The 18,563-nt window shown below is 67.4% G+C and overlaps 1 protein-coding gene across 1 annotated transcript; it reads left to right on the forward strand.

The window, feature by feature from the left end:
• The first annotated feature begins 559 nt into the window (after positions 1–559).
• On the forward strand, positions 560–17,730 carry SIPA1 (signal-induced proliferation-associated 1). The gene is made up of 16 exons (XM_072920215.1): positions 560–706; positions 1,748–2,813; positions 3,177–3,298; positions 3,857–4,042; positions 6,373–6,547; positions 7,115–7,218; positions 8,930–9,087; positions 9,914–10,616; positions 12,142–12,413; positions 13,377–13,616; positions 14,247–14,316; positions 14,679–14,739; positions 15,459–15,578; positions 16,321–16,378; positions 16,715–16,775; positions 17,382–17,730. Exons 2-16 carry the CDS (start codon positions 2,117–2,119, stop codon positions 17,526–17,528), a joined length of 3,174 nt encoding a protein of 1,057 aa, XP_072776316.1. The 5' UTR covers positions 560–706; positions 1,748–2,116; the 3' UTR covers positions 17,529–17,730.
• The last annotated feature ends 833 nt before the right edge of the window (positions 17,731–18,563 follow it).

Below are 18,563 nucleotides of genomic sequence, written 5' to 3' on the forward strand. Positions count from 1 at the left end.
TGATGGGGTTCGGCCGTTTCTGGGGCAGCTCCGTGGGTGTGGGCGGCGATAAAGAGAAATTAATAAATTAATAACTTAATAAATAAATAAATAACGCCCCTAACGGTTCCAAACTCGGCTCTTTTGGTGTCTTTTATTTTAATTTTTTTTTTTTTTTTGGTTTTCCCGCCACGCTCAGAGCGCGGGATGGGGGTGGGGGGGGGTCCCCCAAACCCCTGAGCCCCGAAATGAGGAGGGGGCGCGGGGCCGTTTGGGGGTCCCGGGGCCGTTTCGGGGTCCCGGGGCCGTTTTGGGGTCCCGGGGCCGTTTGGGGGTCCCGGGGCCGTTTGGGGTCCCGGGGCCGTTTCGGGGTCCCGGGGCCGTTTTGGGGTCCCGGGGCCGTTTGGGGGTCCCGGAGCCGTTTGGGGGTCCCGGGGCCGTTTGGGGGTCCCGGGGCCGTTTGGGGGTCCCGGGGCCGTTTGGGGGTCCCGGGGCCGTTTGGGGGTCCCGGGGCCGTTTCCCCCCCCCGCACCGGGAGGAAGCGGCAGAGGGAAGGGCGGGGGCGGGGGGGGCGGGGGGGGCGCGGCCACCGGAGCCGCCGCCGCCGCTCGGAACGGGGGGTCCGGCACGGCTGCGACCCCCCCCACGGACCCCCGGGACCCCCGGGACCCCCGGGTGGGGGTCGCACCCCCCAGACCCCCCCAGGACGGGGACAGGGACAGGATAGGTAAAACTGGGGGGGGGAGGGGAGGGGGGTGTATGGGGGGGGTCCCAGGGGAAGGGTCTCACCCCCCCGGGGGTGGGGGGCGTTACTCGAGGGTCTCGTGTCCCCCCAGCCCCAAAATCGTGTCCCCACCCCCCCGGTGAACCCCCCTGACCCCCCCCCCAATGACCCTCATGGCCTTTCCCCAGGGCCGCCGCTTTTTATTGGGGGGGGGTCCCGGGAGATTTGGGGACCTGCGGGTGCCCCCCCACCCCCCACCCCAATTCTCGCCCCCCACCCCAATTCCTGCCCCCCTCCCCCAATTCCTGCCCCCCCCGAGCCACCTGTACCTAAGGGGGGGGGGGTCACCCATCCTGCGTCCCCCGCCCGCATTAAGGGGGTGCCCGGAGGTGGGGAGGGGGCTGGGGGGGTGCAGGGGGGTTGGGGGGATTTTGGGGGGGGGGGGAGGGGACGCCGCTTCCTTTTGGGGGGGGCCGGGCGGGGTCCGGAGCCGGAGAAGGGAAGTTGGGGGGGGCCGGACGCCCGAGTTCACGGCGGGGACAAGGTCAGGGGCGGGGTCCGGCGGGGTGGGGGGATTTGGGGGGGTCTCTGGGGCTGAGGGGACCCCCGGGTGGTGGGGGTCAGTGCGGGGGGGGTGGGGAGCTCTTGGGGGGCAGCATTTTGGGGGCCGGCGGCTGCCGACACTTCCTGCATGGCAGGAAACCGCCGGCGGCGGCGCGTCCGGGCCCCCCCAAACATCCCCCGCGCCCCCCCAAACATCCCCCGGGACCACCGCTGCCCCCTGGACCCCCCCCCGGACCCCCCAGAGCCCCCCAGAGACCCCCGGGGGCAGCTGGGGGCAGATGGGGACAGGCCGAGGGGGGAGCCGCGTGTCCGGGGGGCGGGGGGGGGGTCCCAGCACCCCGAATTCTGCCGCCCCCCAACCCCCCCAGCAGCGTTTTGGGGTGCGGGCAGTGGGGAGGGGGTCTGGGGGTGTGTGGGGATGGAGGGGGGGGCGCGGAGAAGGGGTGAGGAGCCCCCCCCGACCCCCGTGTCCCTCCCCAGGTGTCAGCGGCGCCCCCAGCCCAGCGGCCGGAGCCCCCCCGGTCCCCCCATTGGAGGGGCGCGTGGGAAAAGGGGCGGGGCCTCCCGCAGGCGGGAATTCGCCGGCAGCCAATCAGGGCGCGGGGCCCGTTCCCACGTTCCCATTGATAAATCTCTGCCTGAGGGATCCCCGCTACAATCGGGGGGGAGGGGGGGGGGCCGGGGGGGCGGAGACCCCCGGGGGGGACCCTGAGGATCCGGGAGGGGTCCTGGGGAGTCCCTGGGGGTCCAGAAGGGTCTCACAGGGTCCCTTGGGGGTCTCGGGGAGTGATTGAGGGGTCTTAGGGATTTTCGGGGTTTTTTTTTTTTTGGGGGGGGCCATGCAGTCCGATGACCTCTTCCTCCGCAAAATGCGGAGCCCCTTGTCCCGGCCGCCCCCCTCCGCCGCCCCCCCCGCGGCTGTGGGGGTCCCCTCCCCGCCCCCCTCCCCGGGGGGAGCCGCCCCCCCCCGGCAGCGCAGCAGCAGCGAGGCGGCCCCGGGGAGACCCCCGGAGGATGGGGAGGGGTCCCCGGCGGGGGGGTCCCCACGGAGCCGCACCCAAAGCCACGAGGAGGCGGCGGGGGGGGGGGGGCAGCCCCACGTCCCCCCGATTCCGCGACCCTCTGCTGCTGCTGGGGCTGGCGGCGGGCGGGGGGGACCCCGACTTCTTCCCGCGGCCTCCCTGGAGCCCCCTCCTCGCCCATTACGACGTTCAGAGCATCCTGTTCGATCCCAGCGAGCCGCCCCCGGGCCCCCCCGGGCTGATCTCGGGGGCTTCGGCCGCTCACCTGGAGCCCGAGGAGCCCCCCGGGTCCCCCCGCGGCGCCCCCGAGCCCGAGGCGCTGGTGCTGAGCTGTCCCCGCTTCTGCTGCGACACCGGCGGGGAGCGGGAACCGGGGTCCCCCCGGGGCCCCCCCGGGCCGGGGCAGCTCCCGAACGCGGCGGTGGCGGTGCTGGAGGAGCCCCCGGCGGGGGCGCGACCCCCGTACCCCATCGAGCACAGCGACGAGGGCGCCGACTACTACCGCAAGTACTTCTATGGGAAAGGTGAGTTGGGGGGGGAAATAGGGGTCGGGGGGCGCGGGGGGGGGGCACGCGGCTGATACCCCGAGGGGCAGTGGGGAGGGGGCGTTTGGGGGGGGTGTGGGGGTCCCGACTGCTCCTGAGCCTCGCAGAGCCGGGAGGGTCTGGGATCTGTGGGATCAATGGGATCCATGGGATCCATGGGACGGGACAAGCCGGGATCAATGTCGGGGGTTTGGGGAGGGGTCTGGGGGGGCTGTCGGGGGTTTGGGGAGGGGTCTGGGGGGGCTGTCGGGGGTGTGGGGAGGGGTCCGGGGGGGCTGTCGGGGGTGTGGGGAGGGGTCCGGGGGGGCTGTGGGGATGCCGACCCCCCCCCCCAACCCCCAGAGCACCACAACCTGCTGGGCGAGGACCCCCGGCTGGGGCCCGTGGCCGTGTCCCTGCGGCGGGAGGAGAAGGACGGGCCGCGGCCGCAGGTGCTGCACAGGATCATCCTGCGGACCTGCCAGGTGGGGGCTGGGGGGGCTGGGGGCTGGGGGGGCTGGGGGGGGCTGGGGGGGCTGGGGGGGGCTGGGACTAGGGGGGATGGAACCTCGGGGTGGGGGGCTGGGGGCTGGGAGGGGGGAAAACCTCGGGGGGGGGCAGGAACCTGGGGGGGGCAGGAACCTTGGGGGAGGGGGGCAGGAATCTGAGGTGGGGGGCTGGAACTTGAGGGGGGGGGCTGGAACCTGGGAGGGGGCAGAAACCTGGGGTGGGGGGCAGGGACCTGGGGGGGGGGGGGCAGAAACCTTGGGGGAGGGGCAGGAACCGGGGGGGGGGGGAAGGAACCTGAGTGGGGGGGCAGGAACCTGGGGGAGGGGCTGGAACCTGAGGGGGGGGCAGATACCTTGGGGGGGGGGCAATCAGCGGGTTGGGGGTCCCGGCAGTGGAGGGGGGAACCTCAGGGCTCGGCGGGGCTGGGGGGGTTCAGGAGAAATTGCGAACTCAGCAAAAAGCCCCCTTGGGACCCCCCCCGGCCCCGCGGAGGGTGCGGAGGGTGCGGGGGTCCCATGGGTGCCCCTCCCCAGCTGCGGGCGCTGCGGGGGTCGGTGCTGGAGGAGGCGCTGCCCCCCGGCTGCCGCCCCCCCGGGCCGCGGGCCGCGCCCCCCCGCAAGCTGCTGGAGCTGCTCCTGCCCGGGCTGGAGCTCGGGGGGCTGCGCCTCGCCCCCCACCCCTCCGTGCAGGACTCCCTCCTGCGGCTGGACGAGCAGGGGGTGAGCGGGACGGGGGGGGGGGGTGGGAATGGGAATGGGGATGGGATGGGAATGGGATTGGGATTGGGATGGGAATGGAAATGGAAATGGAAATGGAAATGGAAATGGGATTGGGATTGGGATGGAAATGGAAATGGAAATGGAAATGGAAATGGAAATGGAAATGGAAATGGAAATGGAAATGGAAATGGAAATGGGATTGAGATGGGATGGGATGGGATGGAAATGGGATTGGGATGGGATGGGATGGGAATGGAAATGGAAATGGAAATGGGAATGGAAATGGAAATGGAAATGGAAATGGGATTGGGATTGAGATTGGGATGGGAATGGAAATGGAAATGGGAATGGAAATGGAAATGGGATTGGGATTGAGATTGGGATGGGAATGGAAATGGAAATGGAAATGGGATTGGGATGGGATGGGAATGGAAATGGAAATGGGATTGGGATGGGATGGGAATGGAAATGGAAATGGAAATGGAAATGGAAATGGGATGGAAATGGAAATGGAAATGGGATTGGGATGGGATGGGATGGGATGGGATGGGATGGGATGGGATGGGATGGGATGGGATGGGATGGGATGGGATGGGATGGGATGGGAATGGGATTGGGATGGGATGGGATGGGAATGGGATGGGAATGGGAATGGAAATGGAAATGGAAATGGGAATGGAAATGGGATTAGGATGGGATTGGGATGGGATGGGATGGGAATGGGATGGGACAGAAATGGGATTGGGATGGAAATGAGATCCATGGGATCCATGGGATGGGATGGAGTACCAGGATAATGGGATCAATGGGATGGGATGGGATAGAATACCGGGATCAGTGGGATGGGATGAGATGGAATACCAGGGTAATGGGATCAATGGGATCAGTGGGCTGGGATGGGCTGGAGTGCCGGGATCCCGGGATCAATGGGATCAGTGGGATCAATGGGATCCATGGGATCCATGTGCCGGGCCGGGCCGGAGTACTGGGATCCCAGGATCAATGGGATCAATGGGATCCATGGGATCAATGAGATCCATGGGATCCATGGGATCCATGGGACCCTGGCCGGGATCCCGGGATCGATGGGATCAGTGGGCCGGGCCGGGATCCCGGGATCGATGGGATCAGTGGGATGGGATGGGATAGAATACCGGGATCCATGGGCCGGGCCGGGATCCCGGGATCAGTGGGATCAATGGGCTGGCCTGGGCTGGGATCCCGAGATCAATGGGATCAATGGGATCAATGGGATCCATGGGATCCATGGGATCCATGGGATCAATGGGACCCTGGCCGGGATCCTGGGATCCATGGGATCAATGGGATCAATGGGACGGCCCCCCAGGTGAGCCGGCAGCGGAAGGTGGGGGTCCTGTACTGCCGCGCCGGGCAGGGCTCTGAGATTGATGGGATCAATGGGATCGATGGGATCAATGGGATCGATGGGATCAATGGGATCGATGGGATCCATGGGATCAATGGGATCGATGGGATGGGATGGGATCAATGGGATCGATGGGATCCATGGGATCAATGGGATCGATGGGACCCCCCCAGGTGAGCCGGCAGCGCAAGGTGGGGGTCCTGTACTGCCGCGCCGGGCAGGGCTCTGGGATCAATGGGATCGATGGGATCAATGGGATCAATGGGATCAATGGGATCGATGGGATCAGTGTGATCAATGGGATGGGATGGGATCAATGGGATCAATGGGATCAATGGATCAATGGATCAATGGGATCACTGGGATCGATGGGATCCCGGGATCAATGGGATCAATGGGATGGGATGGGATCAATGGGATCAGTGGGATCAATGGATCAATGGGATGGGATGGGATCAATGGGATCAATAGGATCAATGGGATCAATGGGACACCCCCCAGGTGAGCCGGCAGCGCAAGGTGGGGGTCCTGTACTGCCGCGCCGGGCAGGGCTCTGGGATCGATGGGATCGATGGGATCAATGGGATCAATGGGATCAATGGGATCGATGGGATCAATGGGATCGATGGGATCAGTGGGATCAGTGGGATCGATGGGATCAATGGGATCGATGGGATCAGTGGGATCAATGGGATCAATGGGATCAATGGGATCGATAGGATCAATGGGATCAGTGGGATCAATAGGACCAATGGGATCGATGGGACACCCCCCAGGTGAGCCGGCAGCGCAAGGTGGGGGTGCTGTACTGCCGCGCCGGGCAGGGCTCTGGGATCAGTGGGATCAATGGGATCAATGGGATCAGTGGGATCGATGGGATGGGATGGGATCGATGGGATCGATAGGATCAGTGGATCAATGGGATCAATGGGATTGCCCCCAGGTGAGCCGGCAGCGGAAGGTGGGGGTGCTGTACTGCCGCGCCGGGCAGGGCTCCGAGGAGGAGATGTACAACAACGAACGGGCCGGACCCGCCTTCGAGCAGTTCCTGGCGCTGCTCGGGACCCGCGTCCGCCTGCGCGGCTTCGGCGGCTACCGGGCCCAGCTGGACACCCGCAGTGAGCACCGGGACACCGGGACAGCGGGGCAACGGGGGGCAACGGGGCAACGGGGCAACGGGGGGCACCGGGACACCGGGACAGCGGGGGGCAGCGGGGCATGGGGGGCAACGGGACACCGGGACATGGGGCAACGGGGCATGGGGGGCAGCGGGGGGCAGCGGGACACCGGGGGATACCAGGACACCAGGGGATACCGGGACACCGGGGGGCAACGGGGCAACGGGACAACGGGGGATACCGGGACACCGGGGGCAGCGGGCCATGGGGGGCAACGGGGCATGGGGGGGCACCGGGGGGGCAGCGGGACACCGGGACATGGGGGGACACCAGGACATGGGGGGATACCGGGACATGGGGAGACACAAGGACATGGGCGGCATGGACGGGACATGGGGGGGACACGGAGACACCGGGGGATACCGGGACATCGGGACACCGGGACATCATGGGGGGGACACGGGGACATGGGGGGACAGAGGGACACAGGCCCATGGCGGGGGAAGGGGGTCCCCGTTGGGTGGGGGGGGTCCCCGTTGGGTGGGGGGCTCACCCGTGCCCCCCCAGCCGACTCCACGGGCACGCACTCGCTGTACGCCACGTACCACGGGCACGAGGTGATGTTCCACGTCAGCACCATGCTGCCCTTCACCCCCCGCAACCCCCAGCAGGTACCGGGGGGGATTTGGGGGGTCCCGGGGGGGATTTGGGGTCCCCCCAGTGCTGCCCTTCACCCCCCGCAACCCCCAGCAGGTACCGGGGGGATTTGGGGGGTCCCGGGGGGGATTTGGGGTCCCTGGGGGGGGATTTGGGGTCCCCCCAGTGCTGCCCTTCACCCCCCGCAACCCCCAGCAGGTACCGGGGGGGGATTTGGGGGGTCCCGGGGGGGGGATTTGGGGTCCCCCCAGTGCTGCCCTTCACCCCCCGCAGGAGCTCAGGGAGGTCGTGGGAGTTGGGGGTCCCTCTGGAGAAACCCCCCCGTGATTGTTTGGGGGGCTCTGATCCCCCTCTGAACCCCTCCAGTACAGTTTTGGGGCTCTGGACCCCCTCCCGGCCAATTCTGGGGGCTCTGAACCCCCTCTGGAGACCCCCCTGTGACAATTTGGGGGGCTCTGAACCCCCTCTGAACCCCCCCTTGAAATTTTTGGGGGCTCTGGACCCCCTCCCGGCCAATTCTGGGGGCTCTGAACCCCCTCTGAACACCCCCCATGACATTTTGGGGGGCTCTGATCCCCCCATGACATTTTTGGGGGGCTCTGACCCCTCTGTCCCCCCCCATGACCTTTTGGGGGGCTCTGACCCCTATATGACATTTTTGGGGGGCTCTGAACCCCCTCTGAACCCCCCATGACATTTTGGGGGTCTCTGACCCCCTCTATGACATTTCTGGGGGGCTCTGACCCCCCCATGACATTTTGGGGGGCTCTGACCCCCCTCTATGACATTTTTGGGGGGCTCTGACCCCCCCCATGACATTTTGGGGGTCTCTGTCCCCCCCCCATGACATTTTTGGGGGGCTCTGACCCCTCTATGACATTTTGGGGGGCTCTGACCCCCCCCATGACATTTTGGGGGCTCTGACCCCTCTGAACCCCCCCATGACATTTTGGGGGGCTCTGGACCCCCTCCCGGCCAATTTGGGGGGCTCTGATCCCCCTCTGGAGACCCCCCTGTGCCAATTTGGGGGCTCTGACCCCTCTGACCCCCCCATGACATTTTTGGGGGCTCTGGACCCCCTCTGAACCCGCCATGACATTTTTGGGGTCTCTGACCCCTCTATGACATTTTGGGGGCTCTGACCCCCCTCTGGAGAATCCCCCATGACATTTTGGGGGTCCCTGCCCCCCCTGTCCCCCCCCATGACACTTTGGGGGTCCCTGCCCCCCCCTGTGACATTTTTGGGGGTCCCTGCCCCCCCCATGACATTTTGGGGGGCTCTGACCCCCCTCTGTGCCCCCCCATGACATTTTGGGGGTCCCTGCCCCCCCTGTGACAATTTGGGGGTCTCTGGCCCCCCCATGACATTTTGGGGGTCCCTGCCCCCCCTGTGACATTTTTGGGGGTCCCCTGCCCCCCCTGTGACATTTTGGGGGTCCCTGCCCCCCCTGTCCCCCCCCCCATGACATTTTGGGGGGCTCTGACCCCTCTATGACATTTTTGGGGGTCCCTGCCCCCCCTGTGACACTTTGGGGGTCCCTGCCCCCCCCCATGACACTTTGGGGGTCCCCTGTCCCCCCTGTCCCCCCCCATGACATTTTGGGTGTCCCTGCACCCCCCATGACATTTTGGGGGTCCCTGCCCCCCCCCCATGATATTTTGGGGGTCCCTGCCCCCCCTGTCCCCCCCCCCCTGTGACATTTTTGGGGGTCCCTGTGCCCGCAGCTGCTGCGGAAGCGCCACATCGGCAATGACATCGTGACCATCGTGTTCCAGGAGCCGGGGGCGCGGCCCTTCTCCCCCCGCGCCCTGCGCAGCCACTTCCAGCACGTCTTCATCGTGGTGCGGGCGCACCAGCCCTGCACCCCCCGCACCAAATACAGGTACCGGGGGGGGCCCGGGGGTCCCGGGGGTCCCAAACAGGGGTGAGGGGGCTCACACGAGGGGTTCTGGGGGTCTCTGGGGGTCCCCGGGGGGCTCAGACAGGGGTGGGGCGTGACACGAGGGGTCCCGGGGGTCCTGGGGGGCTCGGACAGGGGTGGGGGGGTGACATGAGGGTCCCTGGGGGTCTCAAATAGGGGTGGGGGGTGACACGAGGGGTTCTGGGGTTCCCAAATAGGGGTGGGGGGCTCACACGAGGGGTCCCGGGGGTCCCCGGGGGGCTCAGACAGGGGTGGGGGGATGACACGAGGGGTCCCGGGGGTCCCCGGGGGGCTCAGACAGGGGTGGGGGGTGACACGAGGGGTTCTGGGGGTCCCTGTGAGGGTCCCCCCAACCCTGGGGGTCCCCCCAACCCTGGGGGGTGTCTCAGCATTCCGGGGGGTCCCTCAACCCTGGGGGGGGTCCCTCCAACCCTGGGGGGGGTCTCAGCATTCCTGGGGGGGGTCTCCTCAATCCTGGGGGGTCCCCCCAACCCTGGGGGTCCCCCCAACCCTGGGGGGGGTCTCAGCATTTATGGGGGGTCCCCTCAATCCTGGGGTGGGGTCCCCTCAATCCCGGGGTGTCTCAGCATTCCTGGGGGGGTCCCCCCAATCCTGGGGGGGGGTCTCAGCATTCCTGGGGGGTCCCCCCAATCCTGGGGGGGGTCTCATCATTCCGGGGGGTCCCCTCATTCCTGGGGGTCCCCCCATCCTGTGGGGGTCTCTCTGCTGCTCCCCATGCTCCCCCCCCATTTCGGGGGTCCCTGACCCCCATTTTTTCCCCCCGCAGCGTGGCCGTGGTGCGGCCGGAGGACACCCCGCGCTTCGGGCCGGCCGTGCCGGGGGGTCCCCGATTTTTGGGGGGCTCCGGGCTGCGCCCCTTCCTGCTGGCCGCGGCCATCAACGGCGAGAACGCGGCGGCGCGGGGGGGGCGCCTGGGGGCCATGGCGGCCCGGACCCGCCGCCTGTCCCTGCGCGAGCTGCTCCGCGCCCACCCCGCGGGACCCGCGCCCCCCGCGACCCCGCGTGGGCTCCCCACGCTCGGGGCGCTGCTCCGCGGGGGCTCCGCCTCGGGGGTCCCCCCGCCCGGGGGGGCGGTGGTGGCGGGGGCGGTGGTGTGGGGGGCGCGGGTTGAGTGTGGGGGTCTTGATGGGGGTCACGAGTGGGGTGGTCACGAGTGGGGTGGTCCCGACCTGCCGTGTCTGCTCGGGGTGGCCGCGGAGCGAATCGTGGTGGTCGCGGCTCCCCCACGCGTGGGGGTTGCGGATGGGGGGGTGGGACACCCCCAAAGTGCAGCGGAGGGGTCCGAGGGGAGCCCCCAGACCCACGCGGGACCCCTCGCGGGTGGGCGGACCCTGTTCAGCTGCGCGTGTCGGGACGTGCTCGGCTGGAGCTTCTCCGAGGGGCGCCTCGAGATTTTCCACGGGGAGGGAGAGTGGATCGCGCTGAGGCTCCCACGGGGGACAGCCCCGCGCGTGGTGAGCAGGCTGCAGGTGAGAACTGGGGAGCTGGGGGGACTGGGAGGGACTGGGAGGGACTGGGAGGGAACTGGGGGGGACTGGGAGGGACTGGGAATGGACTGGGATGGACTGGGGGGGACTGGGAGGGGATTGGGGGGGACTGGGAGGGGATTGGGGGGGACTGGGAGGGACTGGGAGGGACTGGGGGGAACTGGGAGGGACTGGGAGGGACTGGGAGGGACTGGGGGGGAACTGGGGGGGATTTGGGGGGATTTGGGGGGGATTTGGGGGGATTTTAGGGGGTTTTGGGGGTGTCTCCATGGGGGTCTCTGGGTGTCCCTGACCCGTGACTTTGGGGGGGTCTCCATGGGGGTCTCTCCCCCCCTCACCCCTGACCCGGGGGGCTCTGGGGGTCTCTATGGGGGTCTCTGGGGGTCTCTATGGGGGTCTCTGGGGGTCTCTATGGGGTTTCCCCTGGGGGTCTCTATGGGGGGCTCTGGGGGTCTCTGGGGGTCTCTATGGGGTTTCCCCCGGGGGTCTCCCCTGGGGGTCTCCGTGGGGTTCCCCGCGGGGGTCTCTCCCCCCTCACCCCTGACCCGGGGGTCTCTATGGGGGGCTCTGGGCGTCTCTATGGGGGTCTCCGTGGGGGTTCCCCCTGGGGGTCTCTATGGGGGTCTCTATGGGGGTTCCCCGCGGGGGTCTCCCCTCCCCCCTGAGCCGGGGGTCTCTATGGGGGTCTCCGTGGGGTTCCCCCCTCACCCTTGGCCCGGGGGGCTCTGGGGGGCTCTGGGGGTCTCTATGGGGGTTCCGCCCGGGGGTCTCTATGGGGGTCTCTGGGGGGTCTCTATGGGGGTCTCCCTGGGGTTCCCCCTGGGGGTCTCTATGGGGGTTCCCCCTGGGGGTCTCTCCCCCCTCCCCCTGACCCGGGGGGCTCTGGGGGTCTCTATGGGGATCTCTGGGGGTCTCTATGGGGGTCTCTATGGGGTTCCCCCCGGGGGTCTCTATGGGGACTCTGGGGGTCTCTATGGGGGTCTCTGGGTGTCTCTATGGGGGTCTCTATGGGGGTCTCTATGAGGGGCTCTGGGGGTCTCTATGGGGGTCTCTATGGGGTCTCTGGGGGTGTCTATGGGGGTCTCTATGGGGTCTCTGGGGGTCTCTATGGGGGTCTCTATGGGGTTCCCCCTGGGGGTCTCTATGGGGGTCTCCGTGAGGGTCTCTATGGGGGTTCCCCCTGGGGGTCTCTGCCCCCCTCACCCGTGACCCGGGGGGCTCTGGGGGTCTCTATGGGGGTCTCCCTGGGGGTCTCTATGGGGGTCTCCTTGGGGGTCTCTATGGGGGTCTCTGTGGGGGTCTCCGTGGGGGTCTCTGGGGGGGTCTCTGGGGGTCTCTATGGGGGTCTCTGGGGGGGTCTCACCTCTGACCCGGGGGTCTCTATGGGGTTCCCCCCGGGGGTCTCTATGGGGGTCTCTATGGGGTCTATGGGGGTCTCTCTGGGTGTCTCTATGGGGGTCTCCCCCCTCACCCGGGGGTCTCTATGGGGTCTCCCCTCTCCCCCCAGGCCGTGACCCGCGGCTGCGAGGCGCAGGAGCTCTCTGTGCCGCGTGGGGCCGGGGGTCGCCGCGGGTTCCGCGTGGACCCCTCGGGGGTGGTGACGGCCGTGAGCCGCTTCTCGTTCGCGGAGACCGCGGGGCTGCGCCGGGGGGCGCGGCTGCTGCGGCTCGGCCGCCGCCCCCTGCCCCGCGGGGACCCCCGAGCGCTGCGGGCGCTGCTGCGGAGCCCCGCGGGACCCCTGACCCTGCTGCCCCCCGAGAGGGACGGCCGGCCCCGCCGGTAGGGGCGGGGGAGGGCGGGGGGTCTGGGGGGTTTGGGGGATTTAGAGGGAATTTTGGGGGGTTTGGGGGGGATTTGGGGAGTCTGGGGGGATTTGGGGGGTCTGGGGGGGGATTTAGAGGGAATTTGGGGGGTTTGGGGGGGATTTAGAGGGAATTTGGGCGGTCTGGGGGGGTCTGGAGGGGATTTGGGGAGTCTGGGGGGGATTTGGGGGGAAATTTGAGGGGTTTGGGGGGAATTTGGGGGGGATTTAGAGGGAATTTGGGGGGTTTGGGGGGAATTTGGGGGATTTGGGGGGATTTAGGGGATTTGGAGGGGACTTAGAGGGAATTTGGGGGGTCTGGGGGGGTCTGGGGGGGAATTTCGGGGGTTTGGGGGGAATTTGGGGGGTCTGGGGGGATTTGGGGGGTTTGGGGCGGAATTTGGGGGGTCTGGGGGGGAATTTGGGGAGTCTGGGGGGGAATTTAGGGGGTCTGGGGGGGGTTGGGGGGAATTTAGGGGGTCTGGGGGGGAATTTGGGGTCTCTACAGGGGTTTGGAGGGGAATTTGGGGGGGATTTAGAGGGAAATTGGGGAGTCTGGGGGGGAATTTGGGGAGTTTGGGGGGGAATTTGGGGGGATTTAGAGGGAATTTGGGGGGTTTGGGGGGATTTAGAGGGAATTTGGGGGGATCTGGAGGGGTTTGGGGGGAATTTGGGGGGGTTTGGGGGGATTTAGAGAAAATTTGGGGGGATTTGGGGGATTTGGGGGGTCGGGGGTCCATGGGGGCTCTGTCTTTGGGGGGATTTGAGGATTTGGGGGATTTGGGAGATTTGGGGGTTCCCGGGGGGATTTGGGGGTTTTGGGGGGTTTGGGGGCGCTGCCTTTGGGGGATTTGGGGGATTTGGGGGATTTGGGGATTTGGGGGATTTGGGGGTCCCCAAACGGGGCAGAGCCCCCCAACCTGAGCGCCCTCCCCCCTCAGGAGCTTCTCGGAGCTGTACGCGCGCGCTCTGGAGCAGGGCCGGGGCTCGGGGGGGGACCCCCACCCTGGGGACCCCCACCCTGGGGACCCCCACCCTGGGGACCCCCACCCCGGGGGGGACATCGGGGACAGCAGCAGCGACTCGGGGGGCGACAGCGACACGGGGGAGCCCCCCAAAACCCCACCGAGCCCCCCCCGACCCCCGGACCCCAAAACCCCCGGCGGGGGCACCCCCAGACCGTGAGTGAGCCCGGAGACCCCCCCCAAAATCCCCTGGGGACCCCCAAAATATCCCCCGGAACCCCGAAATATCCCCTGGGACCCCAAAATTACCTGGAACCCCAAAATATCCCCCGGAACCTCGAAATATCCCCCGGAACCCCAAAATCCCCTGGGGAACCCCGAAATATCCCCTGAACCCCAAAATATCCCCATGAACCCCAAAATCCCCTGGGGAGCCCCGAAATAGCCCCGGAACCCCAAAATCACCTGGGGAACCCCAAAATATCCCCCGGAACCCCAAAATATCCCCCGGAACCCCAAAATCCCCTGGGGAGCCCCAAAATATCCCCCGGAACCCCAAAATATCCCCTGGAACCCCAAAATATCCCCTGGAACCCCAAAATATCCCCCGGAACCCCAAAATATCCCCTGGAACCCCAAAATAGCCCCCGGAACCCCAAAAATCTCCTGGGGAACCCCAAAATATCCCCTGGAACCCCAAAATAGCCCCTGGAACCCCAAATATCACCTGGAGAACCCCAAAATATCCCCTGGAACCCCAAAATATCCCCTGGAACCCCCAAAAATCTCCTGGGGAACCCCCCAAATCCCCCCTGTGACCCCCAAAATTGTCCCCCCCTGTCCCAGGTCCCCCCGGACTGACCCCACTCCGGACCTGCTGCTGCCACTCCACTGCCCCCCCCCGCCCGGGGACACGGTGAGACCCCCCCAAATGTCCCCAAGTGTCCCCGAGTGTCCCCGAGTGTCCCCAAGTGTCCCCAAATGTCCCCAATGTCCCCCAAATCCCCCCGTGTCCCCCAAATCCCCTCGTGTCCCCAAATGTCCCCAAGTGTCCCCAAGTGTCCCCCAAATCCCCCCGTGTCCCCCAAATCCCCAAGTGTCCCCAATGTCCCCCCAATCTCCCCTTTGTGTCCCCCCCCGTGTCTCCAACGCCCTCCCATGTCCCCCGTGTCCCCAAGTGTCCCCAAATGTCCCCAAGTGTCCCCAAGTGTCCCCCCGTGTCCCCCTGTGTCCCCCAATGTCCCCCCGGTGTCCCCGCTGACCCCCCGCTGTCCCCAGGGTCCCCCCCCGGATCCCGACCCCGCCTCGGGTCCCGCTCGGCGACATTCCGTGGGCAGCCGTGAGTGTCCCCGTGTCACCCGTGTCACCCCCGTGTCACCTCTGTCACCCCCGTGTCACCCCCGTGTCCCCCGTGTCACCCCCGTGTCACCTCTGTCACCCCCGTGTCCCCCGTGTCCCCCGTGTCACCCCGTGTCCCCCGTGTCCCCCCCGTGTCACCCGTGTCACCCGTGTCACCCCGTGTCCCCCCCGTGTCACCTCCGTGTCACCCGTGTCACCCGTGTCCCCCGTGTCACCCCCCTGTCACCCCCGTGTCCCCCCGTGTCCCCCCGTGTCACCCGTGTCACCCCCGTGTCCCCCCGTGTCACCCCCGTGTCACCCGTGTCACCTCCGTGTCACCTCTGTGTCACCCCCGTGTCACCCCCGTGTCCCCAAACCCCCTCCGGGTGTCCCCAAACCCCCTCTGGGTGTCCCCAAACCCCCTCCAGGTGTCCCCAAACCCCCTCCGGGTGTCCCCAAACCCCCTTCAAGTGTCCCCAAACCCCCTCGGGATGTCCCCAAACCCCCTCTGGGTGTCCCCAAACCCCCTCTGGGTGTCCCCAAACCCCCTCCAGGTGTCCCCAAACCCCCTCCAGGTGTCCCCAAACCCCCTCGAGGTGTCCCCAAACCCCCTCCGGGTGTCCCCAAACCCCCTCTGGGTGTCCCCAAACCCCCCCGGGGGTGTCACCCGCCCCCCCCAGCGCTGTCCCCTCCCCCCCAGCGCTGTCCCCTCCCCCCCAGCGCTGTCCCCTCCCCCCCCAGCCCTTTCGGGGTTCGGGGACCCCCAGGATGAGGAGTGGGAGCGGATCTCCGGCCTGGCCACGGCCTGCAGGGGGGTGCTGGAGGCCATCGCCCGCGGGGGTGAGGGGGTGAGGGGGGATTTGGGGGGGATTTGGGTGGGGTTTGGGGGTCGTTTGGAGTATTTGGGTGGGTTTTGGGGTGATTTGGGGGGATTTGGGTGGGGTTTGGGGGGATTTGGGGGCTTTGGGGGGGTTTGGGGGGGCTTGGGGGAATTTGGGGGTGGTTTGGGGGATTTTGGGGGGATTTGGGGGGGCTTGGGTGGGGTTTAGGGGATTTGGGTGGGGTTTGGGGGATTTGGGGGGGATTTTGGGTGGGGTTTAGGGGGGATTTGGGTGGGGTTTGGGGGGATTTGGGGGGGATTTGGGGGGGTTTGGGGGATTTTGGGGGGGATTTGGGGGGATTTTGGGGGGGATTTGGGGGTGGTTTGGGGGGATTTGGGGGGATTAGGGGGGATTTGGGGGAGGGTTGGGGGGGATTTGGAGGGATTTGGGGGAGTTTTTGGGGGGTTGGGGGGGATTTGGGTGGGTTTTGGGGGGATTTGGGGGTCCTGGAGTCCATCGCCCAGGGGGGGTGAGGGGCTTGTGGGGGTCTGGGGGAGTTTTGGGTGGGATTTGGGGGGGATTTTGGGGGTCGGGAGGGATTTGGGTGGGATTTTGGGGGGATTTTGGGGGGATTTTGGGGGGATTTTGATGATTGATCGGGGAGGAACGGGGGCATCAAAGGAATTTAAAGGATTTTGGGGGTGCTGGAACCCCCTAATTGGAGACCCCCTCCCCAAATTTCTCCCCCCCCCCCCCCCCAGGGCAGCAGCTCCGGGAGCTCCCCCGGCCCGACCCGAGCCCCGCAGCGCCCGAGGAGGGGTACGGGGGGATTTGGGGGGATTAGGGGAGGATTTGGTGGGGGGTTAGGGGGTATTAGGGTGGGGTTTGGGGGATTTGGGGGGATTTGGAGGGATTTGGGGGGATTTGGGGGGATTTGGGTGGGCGTGGAGGGGATTTGGGTGGGGTTTGGGGGGGCTTTGGGGGGATTTGGCGGGATTGGGGGGATTTGGGGGGGATTTGGGGGGGGGGGATTTGGGTGGGGTTTGGGGGCTTTGGGGGGTCCGGGGGGATTTGGGGGGTCCGGGGGGATTTGGGGGGGATTTGGGGGGATTTGGGGGGGGTCCCCACGAGGGTCCCACCCCGCCCCCCCCGCAGCTCTCAGCGGCTCTCGGAGAAAGTGGCGCAGCTCGAGGCGGCGCTGAGGCGGCTGCAGGAGGTGAACTGGGGGAACTGGGAGGGACTGGGAGGGACTGGGAGGGAACTGGGAGGGAACTGGGGGGGAACTGGGAGGGACTGGGATGGACTGGGAGGGAACTGGGGGGCAACTGGGGGGGACTGGGAGGGACTGGGAGGGACTGGGAGGGACTGGGAGGGGACTGGGAGGGACTGGGGGGGACTGGGATGGACTGGGAGGGAACTGGGGGGCAACTGGGGGGGACTGGGAGGGGACTGGGGGGGACTGGGGGGGACTGGGAGGGACTGGGGGGAACTGGGAGGGACTGGGAGGGACTGGGAGGGGACTGGGAGGGACTGGGGGGGGTCCCGGGGGTCTCTGGGGGTCTGACGGGGGTCTCGGGGGTCTCGGGGGTCTCACGGGGGTCTGACGGGGGTCTCGGGGATCTCGGGTGTCTCTGGGGGGTCTCTGGGGGTCTGACGGGGGTCTCTGAGGGTCTCTGGGGGTCTGACGGGGGTCCCAGGGGTCTCTGGGGGTCTCACGGGGGTCTCTGGGGGTCTCTGGGGGTCTCTGGGGGTCTCTGGGGGTTTCTGAGGGTCTCTGGGGGGTCTCGGGGGGTCTCACGGGGGTCTCGGGGGTCCCGCACAGGGTCACGAGGAGCAGCAGCAGCTCCGGGCTGAGCTGCGGCGGCTGCGGCGGGACCGGAGTGCTGCGACCCCCGGGGACCCCCGAGAGACCCCCGGGACCCCCCCCGGGGACCCCCTGACCCCCCTGGGGACCCCCGACAGAACTTGAGCCCCCCCGGGGACCCCCCAACTGTGAAACTGAAGCTGTGACACCCCCCCCGTGCCCCCCTCCCCCACCCCGGCGTGTGACACTGGAACCCCCCCGTGTGTCCCCCCCCCCAAAAAGTGACACTGGAACCCCCCCGTGTGTCCCCCCCCCAAAAAGTGACACTGGAACCCCCCCGGCAATAAAAACCCAGTTCATCCCAGTATATCCCAGTTCATCCCAGTATATCCCAGTATATCCCAGTATATCCCAGTTCATCCCAGTTCATCCCAGTTCATCCCAGTTCATCCCAGTTCATCCCAGTGCTCCCAGTCCATCCCAGTTCATCCCAGTTCATCCCTGTGCTCCCAGTTCATCCCAGTTCACCCCAGTACATCCCTGTTCATCCCAGTGCTCCCAGTTCATCCCAGTCCATCCCAGTCCATCCCAGTCCGGGGGTGTCCGGGGCAGTTTCCCATGGGTGGGACCCCAAATTTCCGCCCCCCACTGGGCAGGGCCGGACCTGGTGGCCCCTCCCCACGGGTGACACCCATGGGTGGCCCTGGGGACACTCGGGGACACTCGGTGACACTCGGGGACACTCCGGGGACACTCGGTGACACTCGGGGACACTCCGGTGACACTCGGGGACACTCGGGGACACTCCGGGGACACTCCGGGGACACTCGGGGACACTCGGGGACACTTTGGGGACACTCCGGGGACACTCGGGGACACTTTGGGACATTCGGGGACACTCGGGGGACACTCGGGGACACTCCGGGGACACTCGGGGACACTCGGGGACACTCCGGGGACACTCGGGGACACTCGGGGGACACTCGGGGACACTCCGGGGACACTCGGGGACACTTTGGGACACTCGGGGGACACTCGGGGACACTCCGGGGACACTCCGGGGACACTTTGGGGACACTCGGGGACACTCCGGCGACACTCGGGGACACTCGGGGACACTTTGGGGACACTCGGGGACACTCTGGGGACACTTTGGGGACACTCCAGGACACTCGGGGACACTCGGGGACACTCCGGGGA

The sequence above is a fragment of the Taeniopygia guttata genome, chromosome 31 (genome assembly GCF_048771995.1).
Source record: "Taeniopygia guttata chromosome 31, bTaeGut7.mat, whole genome shotgun sequence".
In the NCBI taxonomy this organism is placed as follows: Eukaryota; Metazoa; Chordata; class Aves; order Passeriformes; family Estrildidae; genus Taeniopygia; species Taeniopygia guttata.